The sequence below is a fragment of the Saccoglossus kowalevskii genome, chromosome 19 (assembly GCF_978046115.1).
Source record: "Saccoglossus kowalevskii chromosome 19, keSacKowa6.1, whole genome shotgun sequence".
Lineage (NCBI taxonomy): Eukaryota > Metazoa > Hemichordata > Enteropneusta > Harrimaniidae > Saccoglossus > Saccoglossus kowalevskii.
In genome coordinates, this window is record NC_140659.1 from 25,498,620 (window position 1) to 25,514,790 (window position 16,171).

General features: G+C 35.0%; 1 protein-coding gene across 1 annotated transcript in view; it reads right to left on the reverse strand.

The window, feature by feature from the left end:
- Positions 1 to 2,221: 2,221 nt before the first annotated feature.
- Positions 2,222 to 16,171, reverse strand: part of LOC100371432 (uncharacterized) — a 97,796-nt gene continuing 83,846 nt past the window's right edge. Inside the window, exons 73-84 of the mRNA XM_085493798.1 lie at positions 14,865 to 15,005; positions 14,406 to 14,585; positions 14,071 to 14,244; positions 13,257 to 13,445; positions 11,993 to 12,211; positions 11,413 to 11,607; positions 10,788 to 10,988; positions 10,188 to 10,346; positions 9,482 to 9,673; positions 6,745 to 6,948; positions 3,217 to 3,333; positions 2,222 to 2,436 (exon numbers count right to left, since the gene is read on the reverse strand). Coding sequence (XP_085349924.1) covers positions 2,432 to 2,436; positions 3,217 to 3,333; positions 6,745 to 6,948; positions 9,482 to 9,673; positions 10,188 to 10,346; positions 10,788 to 10,988; positions 11,413 to 11,607; positions 11,993 to 12,211; positions 13,257 to 13,445; positions 14,071 to 14,244; positions 14,406 to 14,585; positions 14,865 to 15,005 — 1,976 coding nt within the window. The 3' untranslated portion in view covers positions 2,222 to 2,431. The remainder of the gene's footprint in view (positions 2,437 to 3,216; positions 3,334 to 6,744; positions 6,949 to 9,481; positions 9,674 to 10,187; positions 10,347 to 10,787; positions 10,989 to 11,412; positions 11,608 to 11,992; positions 12,212 to 13,256; positions 13,446 to 14,070; positions 14,245 to 14,405; positions 14,586 to 14,864; positions 15,006 to 16,171) is intronic.

Below are 16,171 nucleotides of genomic sequence, written 5' to 3' on the forward strand. Positions count from 1 at the left end.
AAATGGCCAAATGGCAACCTCATTTGTGCTGAAAAATCATCAAAATCAAGAATTTAGAGAAGGATTTTGTTCAAACTTGGTACATACATTGGACATTATGGGACCTTGTTGCATGTCATTTTGTTTTTCAGAATGTGTTCAAATTTTGTACATTCACTATACATCATGTTATAGATATACAGATGTATTCAAAATAGCAGACCAGTGACCATTTTGTTTTAATTAATGCTGTTCTAGAGCAATATCTTCCAATATGAACAAGTACTTGTTTGACGATCAGAAACAAGATGACTGAATGTCGATCACTTCAATGTTAAACTAGCAGTCTGTCGTCTGATATAGCTCCACTGTTTGTGATGCATGCTCTGAAAGCAATGACTAAGAAGCAATTTAAACTTAATGCTACATGTAGCTGCTTTAATATCGCAAGACACCAACTTTCTTGATTTTGTTGCAGAGAATATTTCACTAAAATTAAAGATTTGAAGATATCATGAAATTCCCAAATCTGACAGAGATTCACCCAAGGTACCTACAAATAAAGTTACAAAGCAATCGGATTAGCAGTTTTCAAGAAGTTGAAAATAAAGTTTTTGAACAAAAATTACAAAAATATTCATCAAAATTAGAGAATTGAAGATATTGTCACAAAATCAACAAATCTGACAGAGGTCCACCTGATGTACCTACATATACAATATCAAAGCAATCAGACTAGCAGTTTTCAAGGAGAAGTCGACAATATAATTTTTTTTATCAAAAATGACAAAAATAATCATCAAAATTAGAGAAATGAAGATATCATCATGAAATGAACAAATCTGAGAGAGGTCCATCCAAGGTACCTACATACTAAGTATCAAAGCATTTGGGCTAGCGGTTTTCAAGAAGTCGAAAATAGCATTTTTGACCAAAAATGACAAAAATATTCGCTATAAATAAGACAATTGAACAAATCTGAGAGAGACCCACCCAAGGTACCTTCCTAGAAAGTTTCACAGCTATACAGTTTGTGGTTTTTAAGAAAAAGTCGAAAATGTAAAGTTGACGACGACGAACAATCTGTAATACTATAAGCTCCACTCGACTTCATCGACAGCGATGCTAGAAATCATCATAATCAAGGATCAGCATCTGTATCCATGTCTCTATGTTTACATTCAAACTATATTACTATGGTGTATTACTATAAACAAAATTATATATTCTAAGTTTGATAACTAACTGGGACTGTGCTGTGCATGGCTTGTTAATTGTTTTAAATACAAGTGTCTGTGCTACATCACAGAATGTTCTATGTTAAGATGTGCACCACCATACTATGTTCTTCTGTGTGCTATGCGTGTGCTGCTGTGGAATGCCGGTCAAGCAGCTGGTGAAAGCTCAAAATAAACTTTAAGGTAATCCTGAGCAACCAAATATATGTTTACCTCTATACCCCCCCCCCCCCCCGACAAAAGTCAAAATAAGATGCGTTTCAATAAAATGTGCTTCTAATATAGTAAATATGGTATTTGTACTTCATGCCTCAAATGCGCTTAGCACGCATGAGTTGTTTCTTTGATTTTAATCAAGAGGTGAGAATAATTGTTCAGCCTGACAAACAGTAAATAACATTTGAGCTTGCTGGTGCCGTTTACCTACATTTCACACTTACCCTAGGGCCAAGAACTTTTACTAAAACCTCAACCCTTAATGCATGAACAGGCCATTAACCACTGTTAGTAACCTCCTCGCCATCCACTTTAACTATCAGTAAGTATGCAGATTTACCTACATTTTACAGATTTAGCAAAACACTGTCAAATAAATTCCCTTAATTGAGTCCACTAGTGGCGAAGTGATTCTATGACTCAAAGGCCATTCAATTATTTTGGTCTGTTATTTGTTTTGAGAGATTTTACTACATGTACCGGTATATACTAGACAGAGAATGACTACACTCGTTATACATCATTTTGACAGCAGTGTCCCATCACAAGAGGGACTAATTGATCCTTTTCACGACCAAGTTTTTCTGCACTTTTTTCCTATATTCTTCAATATTTCTGGAAATGAACCATAATTTTGGAGCCAACGAACAAAATTTGAGTCCATTTTCACCCTAAATTTTGTTTTTGCCTATGTTTGTCCCAATCTTCTTAAGGAAAGTGCAGACTAGGGAGGGAAGGTTTATAGGAATGAGGTATTGCGTACATACTAGACAACAATGAAAACAATATTGTGCAGTTTTTAAATGCATTTAATCATTAAAAAGTTATAAAAAAGGTAAATGCATGTTTCAGATATCACAGCTGCTAACTTTTAAACGAATAAAATCTCAAATATAATCATTTATTTTCAAAAACACTTTCAAAGAATTTACTAAAACGAAAAGCTAAAATATTTTCGTAGATCTCTGTAAAAATATTTGGTGTCAGGTTTGGTAAGCTCAAACTGCAAAAAAAAATGAAATAAATAAAATAAGTTTTTATGATATACCAGCATATTATTCCGCATGTTAACATTTTAATCCTGTGCATCCCTAGTATTGAACAAATATGATTTTCATTTATTGATAACACCAGGTAAAACACACTACATATGTATTTCAAAGAATGACAGACATAATTCTGTATTTTCACAATTTTTTTCAGAAAAACAAATGGCCTCATAGAAATACTGCAGCAGTGAAAATTTTTCTGGGCCCATAACATGGCGTTTCAGTTTCAATACCAAAACCTAATATTTACAGTCACGCATTGTTCAGCATTAACCCTGGTGACTACTACAGGCTTGTTTGAAATGTATATTAAAATAAAATGCAAGATAATGGTTGCTGGTATCTATCCATTTAGTAAAAACAAATCTGTAGAAATTGTCAAATCAAATTTTGGGCCTATCTAAAATTGACAGGTACACAAGCGGCTAAAACAAAAATCTTCTTGTAGTCAATCTCAGTCAAATTTACATGTACCTGATTTGGGACCTTGCAATGCCAAAATGAGTTGTACATTTTATGAATAGTCTCTTCATTTACCTAATGAAATTGACACATTGCTCCTCAAACTGAGTAAGTAAAAGGAGGACGTTGATGGGCCCCATAGTTACATATACAATAATGCATGTAAAATACTACAGTGTAAATTGGAACACTCACTACATGGCAATCACCAATTTTCTTCGGGTGGTCACTATGGATAGTATTGATAGTTTACAATAAGATTGGCTATTTACCTATTGTTTTACAGCAATGTCCTTCATTGGCGTTCAAGAAATGACAGAACTGTTCACTCTTACACGTGTTTGTCAAACTGCATTTGTCTCCACGCTTCTTACCAAAGCAAGGTACATCTGTAAAATAAAATGAATTGCACATTTAATGATTTACATTGCTGGTATTAATAAAACCATCTATATAATTATTCTGGCTGGCTTTTCATTTTTATGTAGAATGTATTACTAGTACAGTACAGTTCTCGCGGAAGCTTTGGCTTCACTTCAGCTTCACCTTCGCTTCAGCATCGCATCATTATGGTATTGTTATGGCTTCAGCATTGCATCAATGTCGCGACATTAAAAAGTTAGGCGGTTATCACTTCGCTTCATTGTGGCCTCATTATGGCGATAATGTGGCATCAGCATCGCTTCATCAAACAAAGAAGTACAGAACTCATTTCGATCAACCTCTCGCCCGCTTCCGCTTTTCAATCGCTCGCTTTTGCGACCGCTTGTTGAATTTCCGCTTTATTTTCGACTGTGCAAAAATTCGGACTACTAACAATTTTCTGGTTTTCATAGATCACGGTTACTAGTTTATTAACCATGCATAGATGTTAAACAACCGTCAAAAGTTCAAATACTTTTTGTTTTAACTATCTATAATTATATGCACGCAATCTGACCCTTTGACCTAGATTTGGCTGTGATTGACTATTTTATTTTAAACAATATTCTGATGTGACGCACTGCTACAAAATGTATTTCAACAGAAGTACGACATGGTTGTCCGGGTTTCTTTTCCTGACTGTGTTGAGTTTACGATTTGTATAATTGTTATTTCCCCCAAGGAGAAGACAAGCCGAAGGACCATGAAGCTAAATAGAAGTCCCACGCATGGACTGAGTGAAAGAAAATATTTCTAAGGCTAAAATAAAACCTAATATTTCTTTGTGTATTTGTCAATTTTGCATATATTTGTTGTGACAGTATGTTCGTAAATATCTGGAAAAATCTCGTCTTTCGTTAATAATTTCATTTGTTTGAAATGTCTACCGACCATGACCAAATAATTTGTTTGGAATATCGATCCCTGTTGGTTTCTCCAAACGGTCCCGACGTCTGTCATTCAACACAATCAGCATTTATTTATCGTAATTCATGGGGATCATGTCCCGTAATTTGCGGGTTGTAAAACCAAATAATTAAACAAGTACTATTTATTATATATATTTTTTTACCTCGTGAATCTACAACACAGCGTAGAGTTGTCGCGGTGAACAGTCGCCTTGAAATCGATGGAACTTCAATTATCCATCTCTCGCCTTGAAATAAAATAAAAAAAATTCGAAGAGCATCGGGGGGATATATTATTAACCAGTCTTACCAATCGCTAGCTTTATTTTATTCAAATCCATAAAATTCACGAGTTTTTCGACATTTGTTGGCAACTTCCGCGCTAAAAATGGTTGAAAATGTGGGTGTGGTTCTCTCGCAAAGTCCTGTTGATAATACGGACAAATATGGTTCTGTGACCCAGGTCGTGCTCCGATCAGGTGACTTTCAGCCAATCAATGATGTTGTAACAAAGCATATTTGACGCTAATTGAAGGGTCGTCGTACCGTCCAATCTCTGGCGTCGATTCACTGTGCTGTGACAGGCTTCACAATCATTCACTGAAAAAATCGGTATATTTTGACAAACGGCTGGGATTTGACCTCAGTTCAAATAAAGAAAAACTGGGCTGAGATACAAATCAATTTTGCAAGTTGGGAAATAAGGTAAACCAGATTGGGGTCGATGATATTCAGTATCGAAGGACTTCCGCGTGTATAATGAGTTTCAAATTGTTCATCGACTGGTCACCAAATACTTAATACGGCTACAACTAATTGAACACTTTTTCTGAAGCCCAATAAATTATTTCTGCATGTCAAGTGCTATTCGATTTTTTACCAGGCCTGTGGCTCGTTTTTATTCGAAAATATTTTTTTGTGAGAATACTTTTAAAGTACGTGTAGATCGAGCTCAGGTCACTGATCGTGACTTAATATTGAAAATTGGATGTAAAATGTTACCAGACCGACGCCACCACAACCATCCAATCATAGTTGAAAATGTACGCACTTGTTTTGGAACTTTGTATCAAGATGGCAGGCGACAACGCCGATGCACCAGGCGGCGTACGCGTGTTTTGCATGTATTAGTAGTCCGGGCATGGGATCGGACTCGGCTAAAACTGAACGAAACACAGAAAAATACCACCAAAATGAGGAATCTGAATCTGTTCTCTTACCAGCAAATAAAATGAACGAAAATAAGGTAATTTTATAACAAGAACAGTTTCATTTCGTATCCATCGCGGTGAAAACAATGGTCAAAAATTCGCAGAAAACGATACTTTGGGATGATTGTTGAGACTCCCATGAACAGTGTCACAAGATTAGCCCTACTTGTGTAACATACTAAGTATATAAATTCGGTTGTTTAGGATTACTTCAAAGTTGAGTTTGTGTTGTTTTCTCGAATTTTCACCGACTCGACCGGCGTTCCACAGCAGCGCGCACTGAGCCCATAGAAATGCATGGCGCAGTGGTGCGCGTCTTAGCAACGTGGAACGTCAGTGACGGAGCTCCGCCCCCGAGGATAGCAAATTGTGTTGTTTCCGAACGACTATTGCATCGTGTGATCATGGAACTATAAACCCATGAACTATAGTTCCATGGTGTGATTTAACTTCATCACGTTTTTTCTTGCAGTCAATATGACACTCGTCATCTTGCAGATTGCGATGTACTTCACATAGTTTTTGGTACCCAATACTCGCAATATTAAATAATTAAACCAGATATCTTTTTAAAATGTCATTTTACTCTTGGTCATATTATTTTATTTCCCTTACCGCTTTGAATTTCAAATAGATTACATATCAAACTTCTGTACATGTGTTTTTCTCTACTGCCTTACCATGTGAAAATAATGAGGTCATACTCATGTCACAATACTTTGAAGCTGATGCTATGTTGATGCCATGAGACTGCGAAGCTGAGGCCACGATGATGCCACAAAATAAGTGACGCGAAGCTGATGCCACAATGATGCGATGCTGAGGCCACAATGAAGCCATGCGTAGGCGACAATGATGCTGTAGTTTGGTTCAAAAAATGTGACAATATTGACACAAGGGTACTGACATGTACAGAGGTATATACGAAGAAATCTGATAGTTAATGTTTTAAAGTTGCATTTATACTGTATATACACCATAAAATGTGGAAATCACGGGGAAAATGACTGCAGAATATAAATTTAAGTAGTCCTCCTAAGGTTGGAGTCGTCATCTGCATGCAGAGATGGTCATAGCGAGTCATTGTTTACAAATAAATGTCTACCCTTTGAATTGTTAGTGTTGGTTATTGTCGCTTAGGATTCAATTCCTGCATGTGTGCAGGTGATAGATATGATAGTCAAGGCTTAGAGAATGGGTAGATGTCAAACAAGATAAATATCCATGTATTGCATTGATGTTTTCAAAGCCAGCTTACCACAGTTGAGGTCTTTGCGTATGGCTTTACGAGATCCTGGGATCTCGGTGCCATCTCTCTCACTACACCAGCACTCATTAGAGATGGGGTCACATTGTTCGGATTTATACCAGCCATTGCTACGACATTGAGGATCAGTAGTGACTTCCAAGCCACGGTTGATCTGTTCTTGGATGCTTCGCTGTTCCTTTCGACAGGGTGGTTCTAAAAACAGAAATACCATTTATCAATATACATTGTAATGCCATAAATATAGATCCACAGTTGTCACTTCACCTCAGGTTTTGTTATGGTTCTATAACAAGCAGCCTGTCAGCTGAGATAGCTCCGCTGTTAGGAATGCACATTAGAAAATGAACAATATGTATAGTATTAAAGCAATCTGACTTGTGGTTTCAAACAAGAATTCAAAAATATCACTTTTTACCAAAAATTGCAAAAATATTCACCAAAATTAGCGAATTGAAGATATCATCATGAAATGAACAAAGCCGAGAGAGGTCCACATGTAGTACCAAAGCAATCTCACTTGGCATTTTTAACAAGAAGTCGAAAATATCACTTTTTACCAAAAATTGCAAAAATATTCATCAAAATTAGAGAATTAAAGACATCATCACGAAATGAACAAATCTGAGAGAGGTCCACATATAGTACCTATATTTGTAATATCAAAGCAATTAGACTTGCGGTTATTAACAAGAAGTTGAAAATATCACTTTTTACCAAAAATTACAAAAATATTCACCAAAATTAGAGAATTGAAAATATCATTACAAAATGAACAAATCTGAGAGAGGCCCACATGTAGTACCTATATATGTAGTATCAAAGCAATTGGACTTGCGGTTTTTACCAAAAATATCACCAAAATTGGAGAATTGAAGATATCATTATGAAATGAACAAATCTAAGGTACATATACACCAACTATCAAAGCATTCAGGCTTGTAGTTTTCAAGAAGAAGTCAAAAGAGTAAAACATTGACACGAACAACGACGGACAATCACTCATATGATAAGCTTTCTGCTCGACAAAGTCGACAGTGGAGCTAAAAATCAGCAAATATAAATTCCATACAAAACGCAATTGGACTTGCGGTTTTTACCAAACATATCACCAAAATGGAAGAATTGAAGATATCATTATGAAATGAACAAATCTAAGGTACATATACACCAACTATCAAAACATTCAGGTTTGTAGTTTTCAAGAAGAAGTCAAAAGAGTAAAACATTGACACAAACGATGACGGACAATCACTCATATAATAAGCTTTCTGCTCGACAAAGTCGACAGTGGAGCTAAAAATCAGCGAATATAAATTCCATACAAAACGCAGCTTTTAAAATTTTTGTTTGTGATCGATCGCAGAATTGTGCTGTTTTTAGTTTTCAAGTTCTTGGTTTGACTCTAATTAACGCTTTAATTAATAATAAAAAATAACGATTATCCACTATCGTACAAACAAAAATAACAAACTTTTCTGTGATTCTAACAGCATTGTACATTAATTCAGTAATGGTACAATACAAATATATTATTTCTTTGATTTGCTATGAAATTATTCATCTTTGTTCCAAAACATATCACATTCATTCGACATTTGAATTTTCTTTTATATGGATAAACCACATCACCAACATTGGTGCATTCACTGATGTCACATTCAACACTTGTTTTTGTGGATGAAGAGTGATATTGTGAGAGAATGTTGAAATCAGTCAGGTCGCTTGTGTTCAAAAACATATACCTGACGGTTGAAATAGCTTCGCTGTCTTTATTATCATGGAACAAGAATCAGTAAAGTGGCATTATGGTTGTAATATTCATAGTCAGTCATTTAGAGAACATTGCACTTGAGTTACAGTTGCTTGCAGTTGCAATTATGAACTTTTATAGTGTTCATAAGGAAAGCGCATTTTATTGGACAAACATCATTGAGGCTAAACTTAAGAAATCGTGGGTGTGCAAAAACCTGAGAAATAGTCAAGAAAAAAATTATATGAAAATTTGCACATTTTGACACAAATTTAACAAATCTGACAGAGGACCACCCCAAGTACCATTGCTGCAAATATCAAAGCATTTGGACTTACGGTTTTGGACTAGTTGTCGAAAATAACATTTTTTACCAAAAATGACAAAAATATTCACTAAAAATCAAAATTTGCATATTTTGACACAAATTTAACAAATCTGACAGAGAACCACCCCACGTATCATTCCTGCAAATATGAAAGCATTTGGACTTACGGTGTGAGACTAGTTGTCAGAAATAAAACATTTTACCAAAAGTGACAAAAATATTCACTAAAAATCCAAATTTGCATATTTTGACACGAATTTACCAAATCTGACTGAGGACCACCCTAAGTACCTATGGTACAAATATGAATGTAATTGGTAAGTACTTTTGAAGAAAAAGTCGTTTAAAGGAAAACTTCACACGGGACACGGAACGCGAGGCGGACGCCGCCAAAGGGACTCCCATACCAACAGCTCCGCTGGGTCATCTGCGATCTACTAAGAGACTTCTAATGGCTGTCATGGTAACAAACAAAATATACTAGTATTTAAACATGTCACTTGGCCAAAATCTGAATCAGTATTTGTTTTTTTTATTTAAAAGTGGTCAGGATTAGAGAGTTTTTACATGTATTTCACAAGTCACAACAATTCCATGCCTAAAGAACCTCAGTATACTTTCTCACAGATTTTAAATAGTTTATTCACCTTCTTCACAGGTGACTCGGTCACCAGTGTTGTCATAGGTGTGTGATATCTCTTCTCCAGTACGATCTACACACCAACATGCTCCAGTGTTATCACATTGTTTTGGAGAGTATCGTCCATCAAATGTACATCTTGGAATCATTTCAGTTCTTCTTTTGGTAGTTTTTACGATATCGGAACGACAGACATCGGCTGAAATGAATAAAAGTACCAGTTATAGATAATTTTATGTACAATAAATAATAATTTAAATACTTTTTGTGTTGGGCAATCCAATTCTACCTATTTTTTTACACGCTAATTGCTATTGGAACTGAACCTGTACATACTTGTACATGTAGTCAACTATATCATATTTTCCCTACATCCAAACATTAATCAAAAATTATATTAATGTAAAATATGACTTATTTTGTCATTTGCATAAATGTATGCGCTACCGTGCTATGAACGTGGCCTTATGGAATCAATAAACACTGCAGAGTCAAGTCTAGAATCATAACGATTTTTTTATTTCAAATTCAATGCATTTTTAAAATTCAAATAATGGTTGCCAGTCAGCCATCTTGAATCAGATTGTGAGAGATTATTATGTGTGAAGTTTGAATATGAACAGTTTAGAAGCATCTAAGAGTGTGAAATGATTAATCTAAGTTGTTGTTTTCAGAACTTATCTCAATATCAAATGATATAAAATATTGCTTACTTGATTTACATGTGACTTTGTTGTTGAGGTCATCATAAAATTCAGCAGTACATCCTCCACAGTAGCTTGCACGGCATTTGACATTAGCATATCCATGACATACAGCATTGTCACATGGGTTGACTGTACATTGCACAAGAGGTTTATCATATGGACACACTGAAAAGCAAACCAAATACATAAATAAATTTTATAGTAGAATCATCACTAAGTTATGGGAACACCAGACTATTTTTTAAAACACGCAATATGTTACCATGGAAACAAATGGAAGTGGTGGCCATCTTGGAAGACAAAATGATACACATGCTGGTTTTGCCAAATCCGGTTTTTGGGAGCACAGTGAAATTATATCTAACATTATTCTTGGTTTTCCAATTCCATGTAGTAACACTAAGCGGCTATCTTAAGCAGCTATTCTTAGAATGGTTATTATCAATGGATACCTCATTGTATAGAGGGCTTTCATGTTACACACATAATACCTATGGAAAATCTTGAGCATGGCCTCTATTATTGCAACAATGTTTGAAATTACAAAGGTGAAAATATCTCTATTTTAGAAATACAAGTTATCAAGATATAAATAATTGTTCTTACCATCACCGCACACTAACTTTGTAGAACAGCATTGACCTTCCACAGGCATCATATAACAACCTTCGGGTACATCTTCAGTCTCTTTTGGACACTGTTGACTACGACATATGATGTTTTCATCATAACATGTACACTGAGTGCAGGAGTTGACATTCCATTGTTCGAAAGTATTACGCTGTGTTCCTTTTACATCAATACAATCTATCAAGTACAGATACATCATTATATAATTTGTTATACATATTGAATAAACAATAGAATTTGTAATTCCATATCAGCACTTCAAAACATATCAGCACTCATTCGCACATTTGAATTAATATAGGGTAAACTACCTCACCCCCTGATGTCATATTCAAAACTTGACTTTGATTACAATGGAAGCATAGGGAAGATTTCAAAGGAGAACACATTCTATAGCACATGTAATAGCATATGACAAACTATTGAAAATTGATGTATTTTTACAAATAGTTGTTTTAATTATTTCACTACATCCACCAACAACTTGATGTTCATATAATAACTTTTTTATATTAATAAGCAATTTATTCGCAAAATATAAACAAATTTGAAAGCCTTTCATGAAATTGTATTGATGTAAAGTGATTTAAACACTACTCACAGTCATTGCAGACATACTGTGGACAACAGAGATCATCAGTTTCAATGGGTGAGCAGTTCTCAGGTACAGCTGGGCATTTCATATCATCACATTTGGCCATGCCATTGACACAAGTACAAATGGTACATTTATTGTTCATCCATTGGTCTCCTTCACGATACATAGCACCATTGGTACCCATACATGCGTCCGTTTCTACAATGTAAATAATAAATTCAGGATATTTTGTACATAAGATTTATTTGATGACTGAATTGATCCACCAGACGGCTGAATTAAAAAAATATTAGATTGAGTGAAAATGCATTTTGTTTTCTAATATTTCGCATTTGTGCATTTCTGATATTTCACATTTGTAGCTGATATCATATTATTAGGGAAAGGAGGCCAATTCTAAGCATATTCCTTAGTGAGATGAGTACGATAGAAACAAACAAAATTCAGATTTTATTTTTACAATAATTATGTTCGGTTCTGGTTCAGGTTTGTGGGCCTTTGAACTTGCATGACACTGCAATAAATGTAAAATGAATTAGGCCTTTTCTGGTATATCGGTAATCACATTTGACTTGATACTCACCACAATCTGGTACACCATTACCAGTGCGAGTGCCTGGTGTTTCATTTCCAAATCTATCTACACACCAACAATAACCTGTATGTGCATGGCACTGCGTAGCATTAAAATAACCATTCAGATCACAGACAGGTACAAAGGCACCGATTGCTGGCACTGGGTTTCCCATTAACATCATCGTGGGAACTGAATGCCAAGCTGCCATGCATGGCTTTACATCACCTGAAAACACACAGTCATGATAATGCTAATTAATTTTTATCTGCATCAAGTTTTCTATTTTTTTTTATTTATTTATTTGTTGCAACCTTTTTATATCAGGAGCTCACCAATAAGTACAAATACAGGTTTGAAGCAATTAGGTGCAGCAAAACAATCAAATTTGCAATTTTCAACAATATCCCTTTTTACAAAAATGTTCACTAAAATTAGAGAATTGAAGATATCATTACAAAATGAACAAATCTGAGAAAGGTCCACATGTAGTACCTATATATGTAATATCAAAGCAATTGGACTTGCGACTTTTAACAAGAAGTCGAAAATATCACTTTTTACCAAAAATTACAAAAATATTCACTAACATTTGAGAATTAAAGATTTCATCATGGAATGAACAAATCTAAGTGAGGTCTACCCAAGGTACACCAAGAATCAAAGCATTCAGGCTTGTAGTTTTTGAGAATGTCAACTTGGATCTTGCACTCATATGATAAGCTCTGCTCAACAAAGTCAACAGAGAAGCTAAAAAGTTGGTTTAATAGGTATTTAAAAATTACACACATGAATTTCTTAGTTCAACTGTATCAATGAGGAATTGTTATCTAATTTTTCTACAAAGTTCAAGTTCAAGCCCTAGTTAGTTTCATTCAAGAGAGAAATCAGCAGTTCATCGCCTTGGGAGACATCCTCTCACATGTTAAATTTATTATACTCAGTAAGGTGTGTTTGATTTTATTCATCATAATTTTTCTCTGTCTGGAAAAAGCATCACATTTCAAGGTGAAATGTTCTATTGTTTCCAATACCATTTCTACAACAGGGTCACATACAAACTGAGTACCTTTTTTTTTTGTATGACAGACCTAGGGGATATGAGTCAATGACAAGCTTGTTTACAAGATTGTTCCTGATTGGCTACCCAACCCTAACACCTACATTTCAGATCAATCAGAGAGCAGCACACTTGCTGACAGGTTTTTTTGACATATCAAATTCTGCCTAGTGCATATGCTAGCATGCCACCTCAACAATATGACAATCTCACCTTTCTTGTTACAAACAATGGTAGGACAACACTGTCCATCTTTTGGAATCACAGTACATCCTGGCTCTGGCATCTGACAAGTCATTGAGGTACACACACTGTTACCATTAACACAGGTACATGTTGTACACGTATCAGCATTCCAAGACTGACCTTCTTCATGATGTTTGCCGGTATCTGTCATACATCCTGTTATTAACATAAAAGTCAATTTACAGAATATGAAAATGTATGTGTGTTTTTCTCATGAGTGGAGTGATTAGTTGGCAAGAACCAATTATTTGTTTTTAAAAATAGAAGATGGTGTTGTTTAATAATAACAGCAGTAGAGAACAAGTATTGTATTTGTGCGATACACTACCTCATGGGCAATGTTTGGGCAGATGGGCGATCATTTAGTTTAAAAAAAACAAAAAAACGCAAATGTATTTGAGTCACAGACATTTTTTAATGCAGAAGTGTTTCAGAAATGTACTTCGAGTACTCTTAAGTTAGGAGTCATTTTCAGGTCGTTTCCAGTTTTTCCCAAGTCGGCGATGCGTATTCAAGAATACGATTTAAAATGGTGCCAAGTGTGAATGGGTAAACTGTACAGTTGACAATGAGTTGTGAAGTGTTACATGTAAATCAGTCTTTGATTAGTCAGTTCAGATTATCTCCTGAAAAAATCCTAATTTCCTGTTACGTGTCTATGCACTGTTTACTTACAGTGTGTTGGCCCCGTTCTATTTGTCATGATATAACAGCAAAATAACCATTAGCATGACCCACCATATTACAAAGTGTAACTGCATAGAAAACATCACATACTTACCAGTACATTCCATGTCAGGACAGCACTGGCCTGGTTTATAGACTGGATTACAACCTGGTTTGATCTGTGGACAACTCTGAGCTACACAGCGAGCCATTCCATCCACACAGGTACAGTTAGTACAGATATCATCCATCCATTTCTGTCCTTCTCTTGCTTCACAGGTAGTGGTTTCTGATGAAAAAAAAATATTCACTAATTTATAACTACTTTCTGGGTAAGCTATAGTTGAAGGTATTACTCATTTGAGCAATCACGTTTTGTTGTTTTTTTTACAAAAAAATCAAATCTGTCTAGAAATATTGCATCAAGCATGATGTCTTAAAACCACATACCATATTCATATGATGGACAGCATTGTCCGCTGGTGAAAACTGGTTTATATCCTTCAGGAATTGGTTGACATTCCATAGTGGTACATTTGACATTACCACGAACACAGCTACATCTAGTACATGAATCACGGTTCCACAGACTGCCTTCCGAATGAGACATACCATGTTCATCAACACACTCTGTAAGAAAAGATAAAGTCACTAAATTGTTTAAAATAACATGATAGTCAATGGTCTGGCGATGCCCCTATTATGTTATATCTTTTGATGTTTCACTTGTAGGCATACAGTAAGAATTCCAACATACAACACTCTACATGCTTATATCTCTAGAATATGTTGATCCAATTTCATGCACATTTTCATATATTCTGTATGAAATTTTGATTAATTTCAGACCCAATGCACATAATTTTCAAATTCAAGAACTTTCCCATAGCATGTGCTTTCAACACTTACCAAATGTTGCCTTTGTGCATGACTTTCCGCATCCATTTGAACAGCAGAGTGTGTCATGTGGACATTCATTGTCATTCTTACAGAATTCTGCGCACATACCAACAGTACCATAGGTGACAGCTGGACATCCTATCTTGGGAGCTGAAATTAATATACAAATATTTAACTTAAAATGAATGTACATCATGCCTCAGTCAATATAAATTCTGACTGACCATTTCACAGACAAGTTTCAATACCGAAAATATCTCTGTAAGCTGACCAATTATCTCAGTTCTTAGTGTTCAGTTGAGACCAGTTTCACTACACAAAAGACCTCTATAAACTGGAAACAATAATTCAGTCTTTTTAGTGTTCAGTATAGACAGGTTTAAAAGTATAAAAGACCTCTATAAACTGGAAACAATATCTCAGTCTCTTTAGTGTTCAGTATAGACAGGTTTGAAAATATAAAAAACCTCTATACACTGGAAACAATATCTCAGTCTTTGTAGTGTTCAGTATAGACAGGTTTGAAAATATAAAAGACCTCTATACACTGGAAACAATATCTCAGTCTTTTTAGCATTTAGTATAGACAGGTTTGAAAGTATAAAAGACCTCTATAAACTGGATACAATATCTCAGTCCCTTTAGCGTTTAGTATAGACAGGTTTGAAAGTATAAAAGACCTCTATAAATTGGATACAATATCTCAGTCCCTTTAGTGTTCAGTATAGACAGGTTTGAAAATATAAAAGACCTCTATACACTGGAAACAATATCTCAGTCTTTTTAGCGTTTAGTATAGATAGGTTTGAAAGTATAAAAGACCTCTATAAATTGGATACAATATCTCAGTCTTTGTAGTGTTCAGTATAGATAGGTTTAAAAGTATAAAAGACCTCTATAAACTGGAAACAATATCTCAGTCCTTTTAGTGTTCAGTATAGACAGGTTTAAAAGTATAAAAGACCTCTATAAACTGGATACACCAATTTGGACAAAGAAAACGTCAGTAATTGGACCACAGGTATAAAAAAATTACTGAACCTTTTAGAAATTAGTGATGTTTGCGAAAAAAACAGTATTATCCCATTAGCTACAAAAAAACTAAAAAATATGTTTGAAAAACACTGCACAGACACAATGCATAATGACAATAAAGGCACTAATCACAAAAATAAACTTTGTACCTACAGACAGCTGAAAACTGATTTTGCACTTGAAAAATACCTTGAAATTATTAAAAACCCCATCCACAGATCATCTATGACTAAACTGAGGATAAGTGCCCACATACTTCAGATTGAAGTTGGGCGATATCA